The sequence below is a fragment of the Brachyhypopomus gauderio genome, chromosome 4 (assembly GCF_052324685.1).
Source record: "Brachyhypopomus gauderio isolate BG-103 chromosome 4, BGAUD_0.2, whole genome shotgun sequence".
Classification (NCBI taxonomy): domain Eukaryota; kingdom Metazoa; phylum Chordata; class Actinopteri; order Gymnotiformes; family Hypopomidae; genus Brachyhypopomus; species Brachyhypopomus gauderio.
In genome coordinates, this window is record NC_135214.1 from 17,172,996 (window position 1) to 17,199,798 (window position 26,803).

At 44.6% G+C, this 26,803-nt stretch overlaps 1 protein-coding gene across 5 annotated transcripts in view; it reads right to left on the bottom strand.

Annotated features, from left to right (window-relative positions):
- Nucleotides 1–26,803, bottom strand: part of mylka (myosin, light chain kinase a) — a 45,874-nt gene that overhangs the window by 7,711 nt on the left and 11,360 nt on the right. For 4 of the 5 annotated variants that reach the window (XM_077002737.1, XM_077002739.1, XM_077002738.1 and 1 more), the window contains exons 3-21: nt 23,720–23,927; nt 22,479–22,524; nt 21,784–21,949; nt 21,494–21,659; nt 21,255–21,276; nt 20,471–21,003; nt 19,460–19,663; nt 18,289–18,423; nt 15,709–15,861; nt 12,543–12,680; nt 11,798–11,995; nt 11,449–11,695; nt 10,929–11,003; nt 9,861–10,657; nt 8,480–8,596; nt 7,742–7,810; nt 3,683–3,730; nt 3,046–3,173; nt 1,154–1,310 (exon numbers count right to left, since the gene is read on the bottom strand). In XM_077002737.1, the coding sequence (XP_076858852.1) occupies nt 1,154–1,310; nt 3,046–3,173; nt 3,683–3,730; nt 7,742–7,810; nt 8,480–8,596; nt 9,861–10,657; nt 10,929–11,003; nt 11,449–11,695; nt 11,798–11,995; nt 12,543–12,680; nt 15,709–15,861; nt 18,289–18,423; nt 19,460–19,663; nt 20,471–21,003; nt 21,255–21,276; nt 21,494–21,659; nt 21,784–21,949; nt 22,479–22,524; nt 23,720–23,927 (3,607 nt within the window). Of the gene's footprint in view, nt 1–1,153; nt 1,311–3,045; nt 3,174–3,682; nt 3,731–7,741; nt 7,811–8,479; nt 8,597–9,860; nt 10,658–10,928; nt 11,004–11,448; nt 11,696–11,797; nt 11,996–12,542; nt 12,681–15,708; nt 15,862–18,288; nt 18,424–19,459; nt 19,664–20,470; nt 21,004–21,254; nt 21,277–21,493; nt 21,660–21,783; nt 21,950–22,478; nt 22,525–23,719; nt 23,928–25,464; nt 25,907–26,803 lie in introns of those variants that run through there. The other variant, XM_077002741.1, reaches the window with a different exon arrangement.

Below are 26,803 nucleotides of genomic sequence, written 5' to 3' on the forward strand. Positions count from 1 at the left end.
GCAGTCTGGCAAGCATGGAAGATGCAGTGTTGTCCTGACTCAGCTTGGAATCATGATCCCGAGATGCATCCCGGTGCACTGATTCAGATCTAGAACCTCAACTGCAGAGCTGCATTACACCATGTAGCTATATGGATATATCGATATTGATCTAGACTCTACAAGTGCACACACAGTCCAGGAGAGATGACCTTCTTGCACTTAATACACCTTGGCTGGCATGCACAGTTCCCTGCAGAGCGCCTGTTCCCCCAAGACGGGAAACTACAAGTGTCTGCATGGCTGTCAGCACTTTCGGTTTCAGATCTCCATCCAAAGGTTCAGCAGCACCAGATGAGACATCACCAACAGGTGATGAGGGCTTGGACTCGCAGCCCACCAGCTTGTAAAACACCAGGAGCACTACAGTGCTATTTTTTTTAAGGTGTCTCCACATGACACTTTACAGATAAGACTTTACATTTTGCTGCCTGAAACAATGAACTATGAAGCACAGACTACAGTGAAGACAAAAAAAAAAAAGATGCAGCCGGTTACACTCAGAATTTGGCCAGCAGTTCAGCCGGTCGGGCCGTGGTGTACGCCAAGTACTCCCAGCCAATCAGCCTCTCTTTTTTCTGTGTAATGGATGTTTGTGTATAACAGCTGTGTGAGAAACGATGTGACCACTGAGGTAGACAGGGTCCCGGGGGGGGGGGGGGGGGTGGGGGCTGCCTGTCCCACCACCCAGACTGATGATGTGGCATGCACACTTCTCTGTGAAGCCCCACGCTGCCATGTCTGTAATGTAAGTGATTCTTATTTGGGTTTTCAGGCCTGGGACGCATTTCTCATTATGGAGGCTCAGCCCTTGGCATAAACACACTTTATACAAGTAGATTTCTAATGTTCTTTCATAGAAATACCACCATGCTCGCTCCAAAGCGTTTGGTAAGTACTGTATGTGAAGAACAGTACAGTAGGTATTAGATTCGCCAAATATGATGAAGCAGCTAGCACTTTTAGCTAGGCTTTTTGTTAGTGTAGGCACTAGGAAATAAAAGCCTTATTCAATGGGAACAGGTGCCCTAACGCACACAGAGCAGAGCTCCAGCTAGCGAAAGGCCAACAGAGGCCTCACTGAGGACGCCGGTGGCGTGAGAAGCAGTCTTACCTACGATGGTGAGGTTGAGGGCAGCTTGCCTCATGCCATAGGTGTTCCTGACCTCAACGGTGTAACACCCACAGTGTTCCTGCTGGCCGCTGGCGATGGTGAGCAGACTGCTGGAGTCGCTGTTCTCCAACATGATGCCATCTGTGCCCACCTGAAGCTGAAAGAATAGATATTCATTTTGTGGATCTGCCATTTGTGGATCTTTTTGGACCTCACACAGATAATTAATTTACAAAAATCTATCCAATCCTGGTATCACAAGCTATTCGTGGAAGGGCAGAAGAGATGATAGACTTTCATTCTTCTAAATGATTATAGGATTGCTTACAGTCTCATAGGAAAGACTGTAGAAGAACTACAAGTATCCCCCCTCCCCCCAAAAAACAAAGTGCAGTTAAATTTTGTTAGGACAAAATATTTATCTCAAAAATTGTCATAGACCAAGGATTTCTAAAATATAATTAACTAGGTGCTTTACTCTTCAGAGCCTTTAAACATCATCCACATTTAGAAAGTTCTGATCAGTTTACATTTTGTATTTACTTTTTTTTTTTTTTTACAGATAAGACTTCAACGATCATCACCTGTTTACACCTTGCTTCATATCTGGATTGTATATATCTGGATTCACTCTTTTTTTCCCATTTACACTGTAATTTATTCTATAGCGTACAATACCAGATATTCAGTCTTAATTTGTGAGAAAGTGCGAGTGTTGAAAAGTAGTTCAAGCTTACATAACTGTGTGCAGACATCAAAACGCACGCTGCTTATGTATTGAACTTGGTCAAGATCCATTTGTGACTGCCTCCTAAAGTTGTTTGAATGATCCAATCACAAAGCACCTCAGGTGCTTTTTTGATGCACTTGGTTCTTAGATATCACATCAAACCCCTTTTTGATTAAACTTTAATCTATGAACCATGCTTTTCAAAATTAAATAAGCCTTTAATGTCCTAGTCCACAATGTCCTGACAATTATAATTGCAAGTTTTCACACTTTCTCTAGTTTAAACACATAGTGCTCCTGCCATTACAAAAAAAAATCATAATCTTGACCCAAAAATCATGTGTTATCGGCCCTTTCCAAGCTGTCATTTTGATCAAAATTTCTGTAAAATGTTTTTAATCAGTGTGTGGCTTTGCTAAAAAACCAAAACAAACTTTTCCATCTGGTTTTAGATTACTACATTGTCCAAATACTTCATTCTTAAAAGTGATCAATGATTTGTTAACTGTTCTGTGTTAGTTTTGCTGCACTGTCCCCCACTGGTCCAATTTAGGGCCAGTATTATTTTCCATGTACATGTTACCTCATGAACCATTGCTGATAACTTGCAGTTGAATGAGCGTATCATGGAAATTAATGGCATATCATTTTTTTTCCAACTAAATGATAATTATATTACATTTAGTAATAGTTAGATAATAATTACCGGTAGATTTGTTTCTCCCAAACTAATGCATTATACTTAGAAAATGCTTAAAATGTACTTTTATTCTGTGTAGTTTTAGAACAGCATTATGTTTATGAATATTATATGACATTTGTATGTGTGCATGTGCCTCATTAGGAGAGATTAAATATTTATTTTGTGCATCTAATGTATAAAAAAAAAAAGAACTTTGCAAGTCAGCAGTCACACACATATGGAAATCCTATTACACCAGTGTTCAAAATCCATTGATCAACACAGATATTTCTGTATGTTTGTGATTTTTTTTATTTTGTAGTTGGTACGTCACATAGCATGTGTCGGTGTCCTGTGCTCACTGCTGGAAAAACATTTCTGATTATGCCACTAAACACTCAACACATTCAGCTACGTGATCAGAATAAGCACATTCTTAATAACGAGGCATCTCCCCACAGCCGCATGCACAGCGCTTACCGGTTTGCGGAACTTGAGCCAGGTGCAGTGGACGGGCGGAGCTCCAGTGAATTTACAGAGCAGACTGACCTGCTCACCTGCCAGGATCTTCATATCATCAGGAAACTGCAGGATCTGAGGGGGCATCCCTGGAACACACACACACACACACACACACACACACAAACGTAAAGTGTGCAAGCGCACACATGCAGTTGGCAAGCACTATGTGACATGCACACTCCCAAGACCACATGCACATACACACACTGCCTGTCTGTATATGCTCAGAAATGGCACTCCCGACACTCACAGACACGCAGACACGGCTCTCACTGTAGTACTTTAAACAGCTGGTGCCAATCTGAGAGGACATTTGTTCTACTGTAAGTGCATCCACTCAGGGGCCAAGAGTGTTATTGGGAAAACAACGTTTACTCCAGATCTCCCACAGCAGACTATGTGCTGTAGGCGGCAGGCAGAAGAACAAGCCTTATTAAGGCACATGTAACCTCGCTGAACTCACAGCTAAGGTATGCTGACCTACATGGCTGTTCATGAGTAACAAATTGATTTAAAGAGTATAAAATAAAGGCAATTCAATGCCTGCTCTGAAACTGCACTTAGAGGAATGTTGTTTTTTGCAGGATGCGGTTACCTTGTTTTGAGGGAGTTTTTGGAGGTGGTTTCTTTATCCTGGCCTCGGCTGAAAAACGAAACAGATGCGAATCAGATCTGATGGACGAGGCGTTTCCGTATCAGACTTGGATTCAACAGTAGCTCTACCGCAAGGCACCAGAAGGAAACGGCTTTAACGTTTGCTTCTTCACCAAGTTGATTGCCACACACAGGCCTTGTGAGTGATATACTGATTCCATGAGTGCCTCAGTGTACAGTCACACTGCATTTATAGTATATTGCAGATGCGCTTTTGCAGAATTACATGTGTTTTTATACATTCTCACAGTTGGTGTTCTCCCTGGGAATCCCTCGTAATCTAGCACCATGTCCTACCAAGGAAAAGCATCTACACTCTCACATTTCTTCACAGTTACACTTTATTTTCATGAAGATTACCAAAGTCAAAAGACACACACACACACACACACACACACACACACACACACACACACACACACACACACACACACACACACACACACACACACACACACACACACACACACTAAAATACAGTCAAACACAAATACAAGTTTACATCCACTCCATGGCCTAAGGGAGCATCAGCTTTTGAGTGTGTATATGGAAAGCAGGGCATATACTCAATAGTCTGATAAGCAAACTCTGGGAGCGAGGAGAAGGTGGGAGTCTCATTCTGCTCTGGATGTCCTGAGAGAGCTCAGCTGCTCATGTCCTTTTAGGGTTTGCCTTTTTTGGTCATACTAAAAATAGTCCCCAAAGAATCTAGGAAATATTTCTTGGCACTATTTACTTTACATCTGATTGGCGTCATGAAATAATGTGGTAGAGAGGCCAACTCACACAACCTCCAGGAAGCAGTAGCAACAGCAAGGATAGTTCAATCTGAAGCTAGTAGAACTTAAAGATATAAACACATGTTTCTGGGGTTTTCAGACATTCCAGCCCCATCTCTGCTGCGGAGAATTTCCTAGCCTCCTTGTGGAAAAGAAAACATCCTATCTCCAACTATTTCTGTTTCACAGCTCCAAAAATCTCTGTCCAACAAAACAACTCTTATTTGATAAGGATCAGCAATTTGCAAATTCCAGATTTGCTTGTAGAGAAAGTTTTTGCTCCATGTAATACAAAAAAGAAGGCAACAAAGAAATGTGTAAAACTGTAATGTTATGCTTGAGAACAAGGCAGACAGGACCCAGGCAACTTTGCATCTTGGTTAACCTAGGTGTGAATCATGGCTATCTACTAAGCCCATCAGAACCTTACTGTAAGCCTAGATTTGCATGGGCTATTTGTCATCAACAAACGTTTTAGTATGTAGTACGTGGTGAAAACACAGGTTTTTAAACCTGAGGTGAATGAACAGTACCAGAATTCATTATCATCAGCTTTTTTGATTAGACCCATTAATGAAACCTAATGTTTTTCCAAACCCTGTCAAAATGTCCGACACCAATTCAGAGCTGAGAAAGTGAGGGGTCACAGAGGCAGAGGTCCAGTCCAAGTCGCCAGACCAGAGCCCATCATCTGCAGGACCATTGTTGGTATCCTGATGAACTGATGGATTATGCATTTTGCTTTTCAAAACTACACTGCCCTATGAACCCTGACCTTGGAGTACATATGTTCCAGTTATCAGTTTGTTTGTTTTTTATTGTGTTTAATAGAAACACAATTGCAAATTCAATAATTCAATGCAAATGCAAAATAAATAAATACATTTTATCTTCTTGAATCAGTAACTTAAGGCAGAAATAAGGTAGCATATAATCTCTAAAACACATGGTTAGGGAATGTAAACCCCTGCCAATCAGATGGGTACAACAACATTTTAAAAGAGAAAAGCCTACACCTGAGAGAAACACAAGCTTTTACAGCACACTCCAGTAGAGCTTCGATTATGTGCCACGGGATTCAAGACTACAGTGGTTTCTCACACCAGACCTAGAAAAACATTCAGAAAAAAGTCAGGCCCCTAATGAGTCTGAAAGGTGCTACAGTAGTGAGGAAGGATGGCACAAGCAAGAAACCAGGAGAGGCCCATCAGAAACCAAGAACCTATCAGTAAATTGTTACTGAATGTTACTATAAAACTTGCATAAGTTGGGTACTAACAGAAGCACTAAAATTATGAGCAAGCATGGTGCTATAAGGATTTTATGAGATCCAAGAACAGATTTAGTAAGGATATAATGACAAACTGAGGAACTGAAAAAATTAAATTAAAAAAGTGTACCTTTTAAAATTTAATAGAAAACAAATTAATAATTGCATCCATATACATTCCCCCAACCCCCTATCCCTGTCCAGCTGATGGGCTGATGGCATGAAACGCTGGAACAGAGGGTTCAACTAGATTCATGTCTCTTGCTGTCCATGTTTGCAGTCTGCCCCCCATTACCGATTAGCCATTCAATAAGAGAACGTAACCCCACTTCACGAAGAGCCTCTAATGCATGTGAGATAGAGAGGTAATAAAGGTAATAAGAGAGGCAATAAAGGTAAGAGTCATGTAGCCACTGAATATTCTTCACACATTACACTTCAGATTTATTCACGGCAGTTGATACTGAATCGAGTTATGAGAAGAGTACCAGCATGAGTTGTCAAAATTCTAAATCTGACTAAAAATGTTCCCCCCCCCCCCCCAAACTGTTTTACTGTCCACCCTGCCAGCACAGTCTTAAACCGGGACTGGAAGAAGACAGTTCTCACAGTTCACAATGGTCCAATGGCAACACTACTCAGAATAAGCCTTGGGAATCCTGGTCGCCAATAAAAAATCAGAACACTGTGTCATGCTTGCATTCCTCAGCATTAAAGTGATGAATCGGAGCTCAACTGAAATGCTGCTGTGAGATACGACTCTTAAGACTAATCTTAGTCACAATCAGATTATGCAAGATGTTTGGGCTGTAAAGCTATGCTGCAATCTCTTATGTGAACTAACCAACATCGATCAGCATCTGTTGCCTAAATGTTTAGAATACGTAGCCTAGCATACTCTAGAATCCACAGCCTAGCATACTCTAGAATCCACAGCCTAGCATACTCTAGAATCCACAGCCTAGCATACTCTAGAATCCACAGCCTAGCATACTCTAGAATCCACAGCCTAGCATACTCTAGAATCCACAGCCTAGCATACTCTAGAATCCACAGCCTAGCATACTCTAGAATCCACAGCCTAGCATACTCTAGAATCCACAGCCTAGCATACTCTAGAATCCACAGCCTAGCATACTCTAGAATCCACAGCATAGCATACTCTAGAATCCACAGCATAGCATACTCTAGAATCCATAGCATAGCATACTCTAGAATCCATAGCATAGCATACTCTAGAATCCATAGGACATAAAATGCTAAATTTTCTTGCATTAGCCATAGGCCCATAGTCAGTTCTATGATTGCTCTGGCTAAGAATAGGCAACACTGTTTGCACACTGCCAGATTACGTGCAGAGATGGCAATCACAAAGTAAAACATATAGAGCACATTACACTAAAAACAGACAGACAAGAAGAATGAGTGAGAGTGAGTGAGTCCATACATGGAAGGAAGTATGTGAATGCAATAAAAGTCCTAGCTCTTACACTTTCATACTCTCTACCACTATTTATCTCTCTACATCTTCTCTTCTCAACCACCTTTCTCTTACATTACTCTTCACACACTTTAGTGATTCTCTTGTGGTCTTTAACAGAGTTTGTTTTGGGTTTCAGGTATCAAGACAAAGAAGACAACCATCATGAAGATTCAGTTAAAAGATTCACGAATAATTAACCAACCTTAACTTCAGGTTAAACAAACTGCAGAAAAAGAGCACTATGTTAAAAATGCATAGTAGGAAATAATTTTGATGATTTTATGTTTCACTCAGCATCCCTTGAAAGCTCTCAAATGAACAGTTAACTGTGTGTGTGTGTGTGTGTGTGTGTGTGTGTGTGTGTGTGTGTGTGTGTGTGTGTGTAAGGGTTTTGGTGGGAAAAAGTCAGGTCTCTCGTGTCTCTCCTTTTTTGGGGAATAAAGAGGGAAGAGTGTATTTTGGACTCACTCTCTGTGGTTGGGGTGGAGGGCTTCTTGCTTTTCTTGTCAGCCGGCGTGGAACTTGAGGCACTGGGGTCTGGAGGAGCACAGAGGACAAACGTACCATAAGCTCATCAACTGAAACAGCAGGACAGCCATCATTATTCCATTGAAGGTTTTTTATACTTTAATACTTAATAATTTACTTTTATAGTCAATCATTTAAAGACAGAGTGAGACAGAGAACAAACCCGAACAGCACATTCATTAAGCTTCGAATCAATAATCTGTGAAGTGTTTGGACTAATGAAAACCGAAGGCAATATATGACAAAGCGCCATTACCCTGTCAGCATGGTGAAGCGAGAGTGGAGATGCTTGTGGAAACAGAGGGGAAAATTTGGTGGAGTGGGAGAAGCACGGGGTAGGAGGGAAGGCGGTGAGACAGGGCAGGAGGGCAGGAGGGCTGGAGGGCCGACAGGCTATGCTCTGTAATTGCAGGAAGTTTGCTGGGCTGTGGCCGGGTCTCAGGGGAGGGCAGTCCGTCACGCCTCCCAAACCAACACAGACCAGACCAGCTCAGCCTTCCCAAGCCTGGAGTCGGACGCCTTGCATCCCTGTTTAATCCGTGCTGTAGTTATGTTCTAGCTGGTAGAAACATCACTGAAAGCGCAGCACTGACTCGAAGCAGACCCTGAGGAACATTCTCCACTGCTGAGTGAGGTTCTGTATGAACTACGACCTTCTTAAGGAGTGAACATGCTCACCATCGACTAGGACCACACATGTGCACTCTGCTCTTTTCGAACCAGCATCGGCTCTGCACACATACTGGCCCTCATCCTCGGGCAAGGCTTTATCAATGGTCAGAGAGCACACGCCACCTGAACACACACACACACACACACACACACACACACACACACACACACACACACACACACACACACACACACACACACACACACACACACACACACACACACACACAAACAAAAAGGGATGCAAACAAAAACACCCAGAATACACTTTATCAGTGAGGAAGTAATATCAAGACAAATTACAGAGTGAGGTGCACCTTCTCAAAATTATACTTCTCACGTCTCCTGCCAGTGGTTAGAGCAGGTGATTCTTATCAATATATTAAGGTCCAATGCACCAGGGAAAGTTTAACCTATTGTCCTTTGGTCTAAATGTTCACACTCTCAAATAACAGCAAACAGAAGAAGACCAATCCAATGACAAACAACCGTGTGTTGTTCCGAGGAGAGTCCCGTGTCTGACAGTGTGATTGCTGTTGTGACAGACATGACAGGTGGCACAGCTACCTAATCCTTCTTCATTAGCACTGACATTTTTCTGCATTACAGAGTGAAACAGCCCAGAGAAACCCACCCCCAACACTGACTACCACCCCTGATTATGAAAGGAAGTCTCGTCACTGGAGTTCTGTTTAGAGTTTTGGTAATATTACACAGGTGTAAATAATTCAGAGCTTAAAAGGGAGTTGACTAGATTTGCATGGTAGGCAGGATTCGTTCAGGGATCAAAAAAAGGCAGTTATGGAATAATATCTTTAGGAATGCAGTTTGTCTTCTCGAGGAACTGGATTGAATTAACTAGACATTAGTGGGTTCAGACACACAGGCATCAAGTGGCGACCGACCACCAAGCAGTGAAAGTGCTCACCATCTCCCATTACTGCCTCCAGACACACCACTGCTCCAGAGCTCTGCTGGTGTATGTAAACCTGGCAAAGGCAAACCTCCACCCCCCACCCCACCTCCACCTCCACCCCCACCCAGAGCTGAGCCAGTGCTTTTCTTACACTTGCCATTCGTGCTCCCCCCAGAATAACACAACTGTAAACATCACAGTGGCTTTTCCCGAGAAGCAATCATATCCAGACACCAGATGAAAGGAGAGAGGAGCTATAATGGTAATAAATCATGTGTTGTAATATCTAGGCAAATATTCATATGGTGAGAAGAAGCAGAAGGTTTGGAGTGGAACATGGCTGTACTGGTGATTAGACCATATTTTAAACAGCCTGTCATAAATCCTGTTAAAAACTCCTTTTAATCACAAAGGGCAAGTATGTTTACAAACAGTCACCCTGAAGAGCATGGATACACATTTCATACTAACCCTCATTGGCAATGACGATGAATTTGGAGGGCTTGATCACTTTCCCGTCTAGAGTCCATGTGACAGTGGCTGGAGATGCAGACGACAGCCGGCACTGCAAATGCAAACGTTCTCCATCCTGTACCGTAACATTGCTCAGTTTCTGAGTGAAAGTCAGATCTTTCCCGTCTCCTGCATTCATTATCTCCTTTGACCCTCCATCCACGCAGTTCACATTATTCTCCTTCCCCGTGGAGGTCTTGGGTGCTGGGCTCTCTCTGCTGCACTCCACACTGTCTGGTTTCCTCTTGTTGCTCAACACTGACCTGAAGTCAACTGGGTCATTTTTGCCGCGTTCTTCCTTCTCAGTTGTTGCTTTTGGGCCGGTGGTTCCTTTCTTGCCCAACACTGCTCTGAAGTCCACCTGCTGGGCGCTGTTGACCTTCCTTTCCTCCTCCGTCTGAGTCTTGGGCTTGATCTGCCGTTGGAGGTTGCCCCGGAAGTCCATCTGTTCGGCCGTGATCTCCTTCAGGTCCTCCTCCGAGACGCTCTTGGTGGTGACCTTGCGGCCTAGCACGGTTCGGAAGTCGATCTGCTCAGCCTCCTTCTGGCGGATCTCGTCTTCCCGATGCTCCTTGGTCTCCACACGCCTCTTCAGGAGACCGCGGGCAGCGATCGGCTCCTCCGGATCCCGGTCCTGATCCCCGTGCTCCCAAACAGGATCCGGCTCCGATCGGAATGCCACAAGGCTCGGCGCCTCTTTCTGCTCTCCCTTTCTCCTGGCCGTCCTCTCCACCCCTCCAGATCTCCTACCCTCTCTGCAGAAGCAGGAGGGAGAACACAGTGACGTTCAAGAGGCTCAGCCCACAGCACAGAGCCACTTAATTAAGGAGAGTTAGTGCAACGGAACACAAAGTTACATCACAGATGACTTCAGAAGCCTTATAAGGAAGCGAGTCAGGAGAGGGGCTCCCTCGCTCAGACAATAGCACAACTGGAGGAAGCAGCATAAACAGTTTGTTTGGCTATACAGGGAGATTACAGCACTCATAGGCTGGTACACAACATAGGCTGTATTTAAATACCCACTCTTCAGGACGCTCTCTGTCAAGGTCCTCCCTCACATGCAGGGTAGCCAGAGAGCTGCAGTCCCCAACTTTATTCCTGCAAATCAGAGAGACACTCTGAAACTCAAATGTGACCACTGGCTTCAGACAACTAGGCATCAAATGTTCTGGAGAAGCAGCACAGTGCACAAAGAGAAACGGCAAAATTGGGATAGAGCAGTTTGGTTTCTTTATCTCTAGAGGAAGCAAGAAAAAAAATACAAATACACTCCACCACTTCTGTTATTAAGTGATAAAGAATATGAAAACGGTAACCCTAACTTGCTCCAGTGACCTGTGGTAGAGCAGAGAAGAAGACAAATCCCTAAACTCTTAGTGACTTTTCCAAAAATAGATTTATACAAATAAACAAACAGAAGTAAACTCTGCCTTAGAATATTTGATTTTGGTTTTGACAGCCTAATACATTGGCAAAGAAGGCTGAAGAGAAGGCTCAACATTTCTGTTGATTAGTATCACTGGAGTGGTGCAGGTGCTCATACCTGAGGTGGATCTCATAGTTCCCAGCATGGTGAATCTTCACTCTCCTGATGAGGAGAGACACCACATCCTCCTTCTGCAGGATCTCAAAGTCCCGCCCAGAGGAGACTTCCCGCCCATCTTTCATCCAGAGGAACTCTGGGAAGGGATCCCCAGCTATGGCGCAGGACATCAGGACGTGCTGGCCCACTTCCACCGTGGAGGACTTGGGCTTAGTGATGAACCATGGTTGCACACCATCCTGGGGCTCTGAAACACAGACACGAGAGCAAACATCAGTTACGTCTCGGTTCCGTCTCGGCTCCACCTCAGCTAGGTGAGACTCGGCAGAGCAGCAGGGAGCGTTGGTACCTTGAACGGTGAGCAAGGCTTGGGTGCGGGCCTCGCCAGCCTCGTTCCACGCCTCACACGTGTACGTCCCCGTGTCTTCCGGGAACACTTCCTGGATGAAGAGGCTGCACAGACTCCCTTCTCTCTCAAAGTGGAAGTCCTCAGACTCTTGGATCTCCTTCCCATTGTGAAGCCACAGCACCTCTGGGGTCGGATGACCTGTATAAACACACACACACACACACACACGTCATCAGACTCATGCTAGATCCCCACAATCCCGCTTTACTAACCTACTGGAACTTGTTGTGTGTTACTGAAGACATTAAATGCCTCTTGGCCCTCTGCTGTGAGTGAGCAGAGAAACATGCGAGATCCATATCAGGAGGATAGCAACTCCTCCAGAGTTGTATGCACAGGAAGGGCTCGAGATTACATATTATATAATAACAGCAGGAGTTGAACTTTCTAAGGTCGCGCACACAGGAGGAAACTCAATCCCACATTCCAAACATTCTCCTGGGAGACCGGAGGAAATGCCCCTTCATTAAGAAAATAACAAAACTGCAAATAAACTGCAAAATAAAAGAAAAACATGTATAACGTTTTAATCCTAATCCTAGACTATTACAAAATATGCATTAAACATTAAAAGGTGCGGAGGTGTTGGGGGAAGGGTACTGCAAGGCTCCATGTCACTGTGCATTATGGGATGGGTTCTGCTGAAATGATACGTGTTTGCTATAGAAGAGAAAGCTCTCCTTACCCATCACCTCCACGCTCATGGTGACCTGACTGCCATCCATGACCTTAAGGTCCTGCAGCTCTTTCAGGAAGACTGGGGCTGAGGGCCTCTTCATCTCAGAGACTGGTGGAGCGACTGGCCTCTTAACACTCGCCTTAGCTGCACAACCACACACACACACACACACACACACACACACACACACACACACACACACACACACACACACACACACACACACACACACACACACACACACACACTCTTCACTACTGAGATTCAAACGTGACCCTACAGCATACAAGCTGATTTTTTTTCATCTCAGACACAAATTAGTGACTGGAAAAGTGATTAACCCACATATGTATCGAGCTTAGATCTTTACCACAAACAATTATTTTATTTACCATTCGCTCCCACTATCTATTCCATCAGCACTACTGCAATCAGCTCCTGGAAGTCCATAAACAGCCTTAGATGTGTAACAAGATATTTCTGATATCTGATGCACCACATACACAGAGTGAAACAATCATGCTTCAGTGTAGGGATATCCACTCTAATAGCACGCCTGCCCTGGTGGGGTTAGCCAAGCAGCAGACATTTTCGCTCTGTATGGGAGAAAGCCAAAGGAGTCTGCATCTGCAAAACCTATGAAACACAGCATGTAGCGCGAGCCTATGGAAACAGGCGGAGGGAGAGGAATAAACCCTTCGTTCATTTTAAACGAAGACACTTGACAATAGTAGGTGAAAATATGAAACCCCTTTGAGTGAGCCAAATATACCAGCCTACTTTTCCTATCATGTATAGATCATTTTACTCGCTGTGCCACATTTAAATGGCCACTAAAGCCAAGACTGGAAGAGTCTCAGGGAGGAACGGCATGCTGGAACAGTTTGCCATGCCCACAAAGTCTAATCCAGGACTGAAGATGATGTTCAACCACTCACACTGTTGCCAAGCGACTCCGTATAAGTCAGGGTCCCAGTCAGCAATATTCAGAAGGATCATCAAAGCAATAGTGTAGCTTTTTGCCATTTAATATCAATTTCATTTTTGCTCTCATGCAGAGAAGGAATATAAACAGTTCTGAGTTCGCTCCGCTCCTGTGGGCCTGTATAAGAATGTGTGACCCAGGCTAAGATCACTTCAATATGCAGAACCATAATCATATTAGTTAAATGTGGTTACACTTTGTTTGGAGACACTGAAGTTGTTACCTGAATGCTTTTAATTATATTATCCGACTCATGTAAATAGACTAAAATCAAGAACGATGCAAGAAACAAGAGATTATGATTACAGAGTCCATACACCTTTTACAAGGTCAAATTATGATTACAGAGTCCATACACCTTTACAAGGTCAAATTATGATTACAGGGTCCATACACCTTTACAAGGTCAAATTATGATTACAGAGTCCATGCACCTTTACAAGGTCAAATTATGATTACAGGGTCCATACACCTTTACAAGGTCAAATTGTGATTACAGGGTCCATACACCTTTACAAGATAAAATTATGACTACAGGGTCCATACACCTTTACAAGGTAAAATTCAAGCACTTTTCAAGCACTTTCAAGGCCCATTTTCCAAGTTTTTCCAGCACCTTTCAGCTGTGGTAAATTAATGATAATGGTGATATCTCAAACCTGCGATTTAGCGATAATCAATATATCGCAAGACTATTCTCCATACTTCACAGCGACTATGCTACTGAGAACAAAAAATGGAGGTGCGAGCAAAGCCTTTTTTACGCTCTGAATTTATTTAGTCAGATATTTATTTATTGTAAAGTAAATGCAGAATTTCAAGAATTTTTCAAACACTTTCTCCAAAATTCCACCACTTTCCAGGCCTGGAAAACAGAACGTTAAAATTCAAGCATTTTCCAGGATTTCAAGCACCAGTACGAACCCGGTGATGAATACTTTCAGACCTGTGATTTAAAATCAGATATATAGTGACTGCTGTCACTTTTACATATGACAGCCATTCATTCACCTTCTAAAAAATGCCCTTACTCTATGATCCACAGTCACTTGAACACATGCTCAGCCACAGGTCAAGGGTTATTATTCTAAATCTCTGGAATAAAAGTGTTTTCCTAGCAGGTATTCTTCAGAGAACCTTGTCACCATCTGTGCACACAGTGACACATTTTCTTAGTGAGTCACTGGCCCTTTTCATTTCAAGACACATTTTTTTTATTCTAGCAGCTGTTTTATCCATTTCAGTTTGACTGCTGGACACTACCTGACGCACGGCGTCCATCACCACATACACACAGGTTCATGCCATCTGAACATTCTCTTCCTGGCCATTACTGAGCGAGCTGCTCCCGACTTGGTACAAGTATTCTACTGTGGCTTTGTTTCCGATTCCATCAAGCCATTGAGAAGAATCTCATTGCTCTGCTCTCTGTGACTCTGCTCCCCCGTCTCGAAGCAGGGACAGCCCGTGCTGTCACTACGACCGTGCTGTCACTATGACTCAGTGCTGTGTGGGAAAATGATGGTATTTCACATTTTTAACCCATGCGAGTTCTGAACCCTTTGCTTTAGACTAGTCCACAGACTGCAGCAAAATACACAAAGCAGATGGTCCTTTAGGCTTGAAATAACCCAGCTCAGAAGAGAAGAAAAAAAAGAAAAAAAACAGTCCAGGGATTCACTCATCAAAGGGATGCCAAGTTCCATATATGTACAGCCTAAACTTTCAATTTTTTTTTCTTTTCTAAAAGAGTCTGGACCAATGTTCTCAGACCAGTTCTATATGACTGCTGGCAAAAAAAACTTCAAGTGGTGCAAATTGTGTTTTTTTATATTTTGTAGGTTCCAGTAATTCCATCCCTTCTTAGACTGCTTTTGTTACAAAGCAAAAATCAGGCTAACTTAAGCCACAGGGTTTTTTCCATTTCTCTCTGTGCTTCATAACATCCTCACATGAGCTGACAGAAGAGGCCTCTACACGGAGCTGTGGTGTGTCTGCACTTCTGAAGTCCACACAGCCTGCTTCAGTGTTGCTTTCTTATGGTAAAATGACTCAAATCTTACATTGACCTATCTTTAAAACCTCTGTCTCTCTCCCTCTCTCTGATGATCAGGTATCTTTGTCTTTTTGGTCTAGGCCAATGGGGAGCCAGGATGTGTGGGTGCAGGAGAGGTGGTTTGGACGTACCTCTGACCAGCACCCGGGCACTGCAGACGGCCCGCCCGTGCTCATTCTCAGCCACGCAGGAGTAGAAGCCCTCATCAGCGGACACGGCGTCCCGCACCAGGAGCTGGGCCCGGCCCCCATCGAACACGGCATCTCCGTACGAGATGGCCTTATCTGAGGAGGGAGATGGGGGGAGGGGGGAATCAGACAGATAAACAGAAGCAAAAAACAAACAGACAGAAACTATTAAAATCGTCCATACACACATGTAGGGCTTAGCGACTTTACACAGACCCCATCAGTAGCACCTACAGGCAATACCTGTAAACGAAGTGAATGTAGTTGAACGTTGAACTTAGACTGCAGCCACAGAGAACCTCACTGAACCTCACTGAATGGCTGCAGTAGTCTAGCTAAAGTCCAAGAGGGAACGCTCGCCTTCCATTCCAGAGGACTTCTCCAGCTTTCTCTTCTCCTCTGGCTGCTGGGAGGTGTTTGGTGTGCTACAGCAGGTTTCCGTCTCCGCTGGCCGCTTTAGACCATAAACCCTTGCCAAGTGCAGCCAAGCGTAATATTTCAGAGTGACTGACGCATGTTTCTGCTTTATATGGTTCTTTGGTCTCATTCTGGTTCCATGGGTTTAACGACAGCTTTCCAACTATATAGGAAAACCGGGATTCACGCTGGAATGTCACCGCTTTCCACTGTCCGGGGTCAGTTGATAAAATCGACAAATCAATAAAATCAACCTTGCGGCAGAACTTTATGAAGCACAGACAACGTGTTCAGTGACTGAAGGAATTAAATGTTTTGGCAAGCTAGACATACTACGTATATTAAAAATGCATCACTACATCCTGCTGAACATCGTGATATTGTGTGCTTTAGCACCTCACCCACCATCCACCACAGAGTTCTCCGCAGAGCAGGACTATAATGATGGAGGTAGCATCGATGGCATGATGATAGATCGACAGCATGAAGGTGTTGTTATTGGAAAACTGTCCCAATACACATCGACTTTAATTGATTGATTGATTGTTCTTGATAAACAAACTCCAGCTGGTTCAGAACGCAGCAGCACGAGTTTTAACAAAAACTAAAAAGTTTGATCACATTAGTCCCGTACTATCGTCATTACACTGGCTGCCAATTAGATTCCGTATTGACTATAAAATACTTTTATTAACATATAAAACGCTGCATGGCTTAGCTCCAGACTATCTTAGTGAACTTATTGAACAATATAACCCAGCGCGTTCACTTCGCTCACAGGACGCAGGGTTATTAACTGTTCCTAGGATCAAAAAGATCACAGCAGGTGGAAGAGCCTTTTCTTTTAAAGCTCCACAATTGTGGAATAATCTTCCTGCCTCTATTCGGGACTCAGACACAGTCTCAATGTTTAAAACTCGATTAAAGACTCATCTGTTTAGTTTGGCCTTTGATTAATTTGTTACATATTTACTACATCTCGTATCTTTTCTCCAAGGTTCACCTGGAGAGTAACACTGCAGTCGGAGCCTACAATACCAGCATCGCTGCTCCGACATGGAATGAAAGCCTGGCGTTCATCAACAGACATTTACAATGACAATATCAAAACCCAGAACTTTCATTTTTACCTTTACTTAGTCTGATTGTGTGATTTGTGTGTGGCTTGTGTATTTGTCTGTATTTTGTGTAATTTGTGTGTTAACGGGCCGCCCAATGGAGGATGGGTTCCCTTTTGAGTCTTGGTTCTCCCGAGGTTTCTTCCTATTCCCCACCATCATAGGGAGTTTTTCCTCGCCACTGTCGCCTTTGGCTTGCTCATTAGGGTTCTGGGCCCATAGTATTGTTAACCTTTTAAATCCTGTAAAGCGCTTTGTGACATGTGTTGTGAAAAGCGCTATACAAATAAACTTTGATTTGATTTGATTTGATTTGATTCTTTGACTGGTTGACTGATTTTCCACTGTTGTAAACAATGAAACTACATTGAACTTTACTGATCATAAAACATGGTTTATCTGCTTTTGGTTTCCTTTTACAGAAACCTTTTACTCAGCGTAAGTGGCCCAGACCTTCTCACATAGTGAGAGACAGGAAATAAACATCCTGTTTTAGCTGGACTGACAACAGTTGCACATGCAATAATTTATATAGACCGCATGATGGGCAGGCAGCTGACATGCTAACTGTATATAGAACCACACAGTGGAGCAGTACACACACACACACACACACACAAACTCACACACACACACACAGAACCATGTTGATCCTGTAAAGAGCTCCAACAGTAGCATAATACACTCAGTAAAGGCTCCCTCTGACTTAAGGTATTCCTAGAACTCCCAGTCTGTCTATAAAGGTTTATTAGATATCTGAACACTGACCAGAGCCCTCATGTACAGAGAAGTAACATAGGGGCACTGTTGCCCTCTGTTGGCTGAGAAAGTACACAGCTGTAATGGCCGCCGAGGGACGCATCACAGCAGCAGATGACAAAACCAAAACATGACATGAGATTTCTGAGCATCCGTTATACTTTTGTCTATGAATTTTAAATACACAATACACTCGAGCACAAACTCGAAACACACAGATTTTTCTCACCATTGAGCAGCCAGGAGAGAGAGGGAGGGGGCGTGGCCTCCACGCTGCACTGCAGAGTAAATGTGTCGCCCTCGGACACCACACAGCCCTGCAGAGCACTAGTGAACACTGGAACCTTTCCCTCCACACGCAGGCCTGGACACACACACACACACACACACACACACATATGAGCACACAGGAGCACGCACACACACACACACATGCACATGGGCACACACGCACACGAGTGTACATACATGTACACATGCACACACACACACGTACACAAACATACACACACATCAGGCATATCAAAATGTATAATACCTACAGCTTAATGACATTCACATTCACCAACAGAGGGCAGAATTGCACATAAACTTGCCATGTGAGCATTATTAGATGTGAAAGAAGTGCACAAGTAAGGGATGAAGTTAACGATAAAAGAAACGAGGTCTCTGTTTGGTCAAGCAACTCTCCAACAACCCGTATAATGAAAGCCTATGACATTAGTTCAGCCTCCACCTCACTTCCAGATCTGGGATTAAAATGCCAAACAGATGCACCATTAAATAGAGATGATCCAAACCAGCTCCTAGCCTCGTGCAGCAACCCATGAGCAGTTAACAGAACCCCCCTCACGTCTGAGCAGATAAACATGTGTGCACTAAAACATCATCATAACATTACTATTCACAGTGAAAATTAAAATGAGTAAAATGACACTCATTTTGTACATTAACATAAAATACTTAAATTCCATGTTCACTTCTGCCCTGATTGATTGATCCACACATGTAATTAGCAGGCAGATGTTATTCATTCCACAGAGCATGACAAACGGGTTTGTCCTGAATGGGTCACAACAGCTTCCCAACCTCGGAGCTCATGCAAAGTTACGTTAGTGTGGAACATTCCCGAACCAGCAGTGTAGAGATTCGCAGCTCATTTCTCATCTCTCTTTACTTTTATGCCATTTTGCTCTCAGAGGACTGAACTGAAGTTTCTGACCTGCACGAAGATGAAGGAATTAAAGAATAAAATGGTTCCTTTGATGTAAAAAAAAATGCATTTGATCGACTTAGACAATCAACAAAGTATGACAAACTGGCAAACTTCCAGGCCGTGTGTGTGTGTGTGTGTGTGCGCGCGTGAGAGAGAGAGTGTGCGCACGCTGCTCCAGACTTACTCTTGACGGTGACGGTCCAGCTGGAGACGGCTTCCCCTCTGCTGTTGGAGGCTGTGCAGGTGTAGCGTCCGGCGTCTCTGCCCCGGACGCTCTCCAGACGGAGCAGGTGCACGCCGCCCTCCTGCACAGAGTTGACGCCCGCTCGCAGACCGAGCTCCACACCGTCTTTAGCCCAGGACACGGCAGGAGCCGGCCAGCCCGACACTGGGGGCACACGGCAAAGCGCTGTGCTTAGCCACAGCAACAAACAGCTCCCACTAGCTTTGTGAACTGATTGGAAATATACTCTATATTAAGCCACAGCAATATAAAGTATTCCAGCAACCCTGTTCTGCCTAATGAACCAAGTTGCTACCATATCAAGATAAGATCAGATAAGAGTCATTGTGGTTAAAGAACTAGATTTGTCCAGTGATGATATTGGTATCATTAGGTAAAGATTAAACATGTAAATATAAAATATAAAAGAGTGCATAAGTTAGGCATGTAGAGCACTCATATTATAAGGTAGATATGAAGATATTGCTCATATGAAACTATTATAGTTCTACATTACCCCATTTGCATTGCACATTAATGTGATATTGCACTTCTTACAGCAGTTGTGTTAATAGTCCTGAAGGTGGGTGACAATGGTTTATTAAGGTGGAGAAACAGGATGGGGGAGAGGGGCTAGACAGACTGGTCCGCTATCAGCCGTGTGTGTGCGTGTGCGTGTGTGTGTGTGTGTGTGTATGTCCACAGTGTAAGGTTAAGATGGACAACTACAAAACATATCCAGTTAGCATTAACCTGTGGTCTGAAACCGACCAATGGGAAATGGGGTTGAGGGTGGGGACAGTTCACGCATGCCAGCTGATGGACACAAACTGTAAATCTACACTAAAAACATACACCTATAAGAGATGTGTGTACTTAAAGACTGGGAGTCTATGCACAGATGTTTCTAATAAAGCATGGATGGACAGCTACAGATCCATATTAATGGAGCAGAAATCATACTTGGCATACCTTGGCATTTGAACAGGACGTCCGTTCCCTCCATGACCTCCTGGCTTTGAGGCTGTGTGTCAAAGGTGGGTGGAGCTCCGAGGGCCTCGAGCCGGTTCTCTCTAGCTTGCCTGCGGGCCTCTCTGCTGGTGTCCACTACCGCAGGCAGGGGGCCCCTCCCTGGAGGTCCAGCCCCCTCTGGGCCCACACTGCGCTCTCGACACATGCTGGTGGACTCACAGCTGCTCTTCTTGGTGTGTTGACCCTTAAGGGTCATGGGGCTGGCTGACCCATGCTGACCTGCCCGTGACTCCTCCCCTTTGGGTTCATCAGTGGGCTGCAGTGATGAAACTGCGGTACTTTTCTGTGCCTCTGGACCGGTTGCCGTGCTGTCTTTGGCTGCTGTGGTTGTGGTCGCTGCTGCGTGTGTCGCCATGGTTACAGTGTGTGTAGATACGCTGGCAGGTTGTTGGTCTCTGATAAGACCATTGGTTGTATGCTTGATTGTAGAAGATGTGGTCATCTTTGGAAGATCATGAGGTGGAAATCTGGTTCTGTTTGGAGAAAGGCAAGAGACTGGAACAAAGGAAAGTCTACAAATAGAAATAAGAACGCATGGGAAACTACATTTGTAGAAATCTATTTCTACGGGCTTTCCTCAAGACTAAATACCTCAGTAATCTTCACAAGGCTTTTATACTGCAGTGAAAGTAGAAAAGCTGGAAAGATCATTCACAATGATTTCACAAAGCTTGAACAAACTCAATGGGATCAAAACACAATGGAACTTTCCAAATGTACTTACATTGTTTCATCTGTGTCTGAACCTGTAAAACAAAAGACGTTTACCAAACAGACACTGAGAAGTAAAACATCTGAGAAGTAAAACATCTGCAGTAAAGGAGTCAACATATCACAGTATGACAAAGAACACAGTATAATGAAGAACATAAATGAAGACAAGGTTGGCCCAGAGTCTCACATCCTGTTAGATCTCCACATGGTGGGTGGTGGTGGTGGTGGTGGTGGTGGTGGTTTTTGTACCTTGCACGGTGAGTTCAGCCGTTGCTGAAGCCTTCCCCGCGCTGTTGGCCAGCAGGCAGGTGTACATCCCAGCATCCTCTGCAAGTGCACATCTGATCTCCAGGAAGTGCAGGCCTGACCTCTCATAAAGGACGTAATGTTCTGAACTCTGGATCTCCTCATCACCCTGGGAGAGGTCCACATGCAAGGAGGAACACGTCAACGCCATGTTCACGTTCCCTCACGTCAACGTCACGTTCACGTTCCCTCTCTTCTCCCTTTGACACGCGTCTTCAGATTGACCATTTTACCTTAAGCCACTGGATATGAGGCTGCGGACGCCCTGTGATCTTGGCTGAGAATTTGCCCGTCTGCCCCATTTTCAGGTACAGGCGGGAGGGTTTGGTTACAAACTTCGGTGGGCTTTCACCCCAGATACTGGGTCTGTTCTCCACTGTAGGAAGTCCTGAACGAGTCCTGGGAAAACAGGACAGGAGTGACGCCAACACACCAGTGCAGGAGCAACATGACAAGCCACAGCCATGTAGTGCCTAACCAGATATTTGAGTCTGATGAGTGACAGGTGTGTTCAGACCAAAGTTCTTTAGTTGTTCCTGTCCAATACTCTCATTACATTTTTTATTATTATTAGGAGATGCTCTCAAAATTAGGCTAATGCAAGATGCCAAATCACAGTTTTAAGGTACTAATTTTTTTATCTGCATTTGCAATCGCCCCCCCCCCCCCATTACATCCTAACTAAGCAAACCCTTACCCCATTTTACAGGACACCCAAGCAAACCCTTACCCCGTTTTACAGGACACCCAAGCAAACCCTTACCCCGTTTTACAGGACACCCAAGCAAACCCTTACCCTGTTTTACAGGACACCCAAGCAAACCCTTACCCCGTTTTACAGGACACCCAAGCAAACCCTTACCCCGTTTTACAGGACACCCAAGCAAACCCTTACCCCATTTTACAGGACACCCAAGCAAACCCTTACCCCGTTTTACTGGAAGAGGGCAAGCCATACTTCTTCACTGCATTGTCTGTGTGATGGATTAAAAAAATGAAGGCATTACAAACCAGGCACATACACACGTGTGGACACACACACACACACACACACACACACTCTCTCTCTCTCGCTCTGTCTCTGTCTCTGTCTCTCCCTCTCTTCTCTTCTCTCAGTCTTACTCTAAATGTAACCTCATTAACATTGCTTGTGCTACCAGTTGCTGAATGCTGCCCCCCCCACATGTTTCCGTTTGGCCCCAGGGGCTTCGCTGGTTGTTTGGTAGAACCTCTACAGCTGCTCATGCCTCACCTGGGTTTGCCTCGCGTTGGACACAAGTGCCCACTTGGTGCCTAGCTAGGGCGAGTGGACGAGTGGCCTCGCGGCGGGTGGGACGGGTGTGTGAAAGCACTGGGACGGGTGTGTGAAAGCACTGGGACGGGTGTGTGAAAGCACTGGGACGGGTGTGTGAAAGCACTGCTAAGCTTCCCCACAGGAAGGAGGACACTCCTCTGCGTCCTCGTTGAGGCTGGGCAGAAAGGCACGCTTCACAAACGCACTGTTGACTTTCCACAGTTCCTGTTTGCTTCAGGAGCCACAAACTCAGTTTGTGATACTGAATGACAAGGAGTATCGAACGTTGGGTTAAATCACGTATCAGTTTTTATGTCACAAAGTTAAGTCTTAAGGCAGAGTCTCCTTGACCGCCGAGTTCTACAGAACACTAACCTCCATGTTTCTGGGTATAGCCCAGAGCTGTGCATCAAAGAAACATGCTTAGAAGGGAAGAAACTGTGTTTAGCTGAGCTAAACGGATCAACCTGGACCCCCTCCCCTCCCTCCTTCAGCATGGGAGTACACTGTTGTGATTGTGCTTCAATGACTGCGAAACACACAGGAATTTGTGTGTATGAAAGTTATTCACCCAACACAAAGGACACACACAAACGCACACACACACACACACACACCCACCCACACACACAATGGTGGTGGACACAAGTAAAAAATTTAACAGTGATAAATCAAACAGGGTAGGAATTTCTGAAACATGACGACATAAGTGAGCGTGTTTGGCTGCATTGTTGTAAAGACACTCAACATGATTTAATGCTCAACAGATTGTCTTAAGAAGACCTCTGTAATATTCCTGATACCATTATTGGCAACAGTTTAGGAATGTTTACAAAATCCATACAGTTACGTGCTGAAAGTGGGGACTGATGTACCTTCCACAATGATCTCCACAGTAACCTGTCGGGCGCCGGCGTCGTTTACGGCCTCGCAGGTGTAGCGCCCCGTGTCGCTGTCCTGCACGCCTTCCACCACCAGACTGAAGGACCCACGTGTGCTCTGCTCCATGGAGAAACGGCCTCCGGTGACCACAGCCTTCCCACTCCTGAACCAGCACACCTGGGGCTCTGGGGAACCACGCACCTTTAGAATCCCAGAGAAAGAGATCAGTGTGCACATGTGCACACACACCTGACATTCCTACCTGACATTCAACTTCTACAGTGGAGGGGCTGTCACTGCTCGGCCTGGAGTTAGAACTATAACTGCAAATACAGAACTATAAATATGGACTTTGACTTGTGGGCCTCGCAGTGGAGGATGGGTTCCCTTTGAGTCTTGGTTTCTTCATAACTTCCTAAAGCCACTGGGCTTGCTCTTTAAAGATCTGGACCCATGTGAGCATGTAAATACTGCTTTGTGACAACACGTGTTGTAAAATGCTCTATATAAATCAATTTGACTGGCACACACACACACACACACACACACACACACACACACAGTATGGATCTTTATACACAAGCTGGGCTTTGATAGATTTGATTAAAGTGTGAAAACACAAACACATATGAAACAGGAACAAAAACAGCAGGGGTCTTGCTACATAAACTGGACAGGTCTGATAAGAAGCTAAAACACACACAAACATTTGACATCATCACACTTTTACACTATCATTTACTGTAACAACAGAAGATGTTTTTCCCGCCTCAGTCTACTTACTGGTCACCACAGGAAGCTGCCGGCCGTGTGAATCAGCATGAATCTGGAAGCCATAATTAAACAAACCGGGGAGGCAGCACCACCACAAACACTGTCTGACCCAGACTGGCCCAGAGCACGGCGCTTGGACTCCGTTTCACTCCAGCAGTGATGGGAAGAGCCGCCCTCCTCGTTAACCAGCCCAGTTACTGGTTCTACTGCTGGGTGTCCCAGTGCTGGATCTCTGCAGGAACGCGGAGTGTGTGCTCTCCTTCCCTACCAACACACTCCCCCTCAGCCTTCATTTCACCATCCTTCAAGTTTCCCAATAACACACCAGATGCTGGTAATTCCTACCATTCCTATAAAAAGCTCATTTGTCCAATTAATTCCTGCATGTGATCCACATCCGCTTCCCACAGTCGGATGAATCTGCTTTCAGATGGATCAGACATAACAACTAAAACCCAACAGTACCGCTTCCAACATGTAGCCAATACCATGTCTTAGTAATGGCTACGTTTTTGGTCAAATATAACTAGTTTTCATCAACTCTGCATAATGTCATTTATATCCTGCATGTTCTCCCCTTACACACTGCAAATCTGCCAGTCATGGCTAATAGGGACACCATATCTTTTTCTTTCTGCGTTTTCCCCACTGGTATGAAGCCAGAACCTGGGCATGCCGGAGAAACACCGCGTCTCCGGAGAGGACCATGGACCACAGTGGAGGGACAGAAACCCCAACACGGTGTATCCCCACAACCAAACAAGAGGCTGAACCAGCGCACCCAAAGAGCTGCCATCCACCACAGCTGCTACAAATCTCCGACCGAAAAATAAAAATTAACTACGGCTTAACAGCTGTGGAGACAACAGACTGACTCCAGATGGCCTTTAAAGTTCCTCAAAATAGTTTAAAACTAAAGGAAAAAAAACAGCACCATGAAAGACAGTGAGTCCTGTTGTCTTACCTGCACTACAGTGTCTCAGAGTGCCCTCTGCTGGACCGAGCCACCATTTCCACACACAGGCAAGTCCAAACAAAATCGCAGGTTTGCCCAAAAATAGCAATATTAGTTCTGAGGTTTTTATTGAAGTAAAGTGGCAGTGGTATTTCCTCAGTGTGATGCCTTCAGGTCTCTCTTCTCTGTCTCTCACTCACTCACTCCATCTCCTTTTCTCCCTCCCTCCCTCCGTCTCTCCTCCTGTCCGAACTCAGACTCCAGCCTCGAGTCACAGACTGTGGTCAAACTCTCTGCCTCAAGAATCCAGCAGCAGTCGGATCCGATGCCGAATTAAAGAAAAACACAGGGTTGTTTACGTAAAGACTTTCCTTCTTTCCGTCTCTCTCACAGCTGCAGACAGAGAGGCAGCGTGTCCAGCGAGGGAGAGATGGGAGAGAGAGAGAGAAAGGAGAGAAAGGAGAGAGAGAGAGAGAGAGAGAGAGAGTGTGTGTTGGGAGAGGGAGCTTTTGTTCCTGCCGCCCAGAGAAGGACAACGCTCTAGGACAAGAGGCCAAAACACAAGCCACTCAGCCGGGCCATGCAAAGCATTTTGGGTAGGAAAAGCATGCATGCGGGAGAGCATCCATACACAAGCAGAAATGCGCACACACACACACACACACAGGCCACATGCACACAGGCCACATGCACACACGCACGGGTGCACACTATGATTTAACAACAGCAGCACTAAATAGTCTGCACTTCCACTAAACCCGAAAAAGGAAACACCTTATTGAGAAAAAAACTCCCAAAATGTTCAGTATAGAAATGGATTTTTTTTTAACCAGTGATCCCGCAATATAATGACAGCAAGGTCTTTTGGTTCTAGCAAACTGATGTTTTATTTTATGATGATTTAATGAGGGTCAACAATTAAACCTACTTCTGCTCTCTCATCCTTTAATTAGGCCTGCAGTCCGGTTCCAAACACAAGCCCGGGAGAGTTCAGACAGCCCACTTCAGACAAGTTCAGACTACAATGTCGCTGGTGTAAAGCTGAATGACCCTGAGTTTAGGCACGCAGAGGACTTCACACAGCTCAAAGGACATATTTATAAAAGGACAAAGCTGCATTTTGGGCTAATAATTCTAGTGGAGACATTTCATGGTGTTTTTTTGATCACTGCTTTTTCCTGGCTTGGCTTTTGATTAAGGAATATGAACAGGACGGAATGTGGCTCGCTAAATTCATCAATATTCTTTCTTTCAGTACAACATGGAGTAAATGGATTTAATTCAGATCCTGTTCTGGACTAAGAGGAGAGAGCTGCAGTCTCTTCCATATGGGTCCAATAAGCTCCTG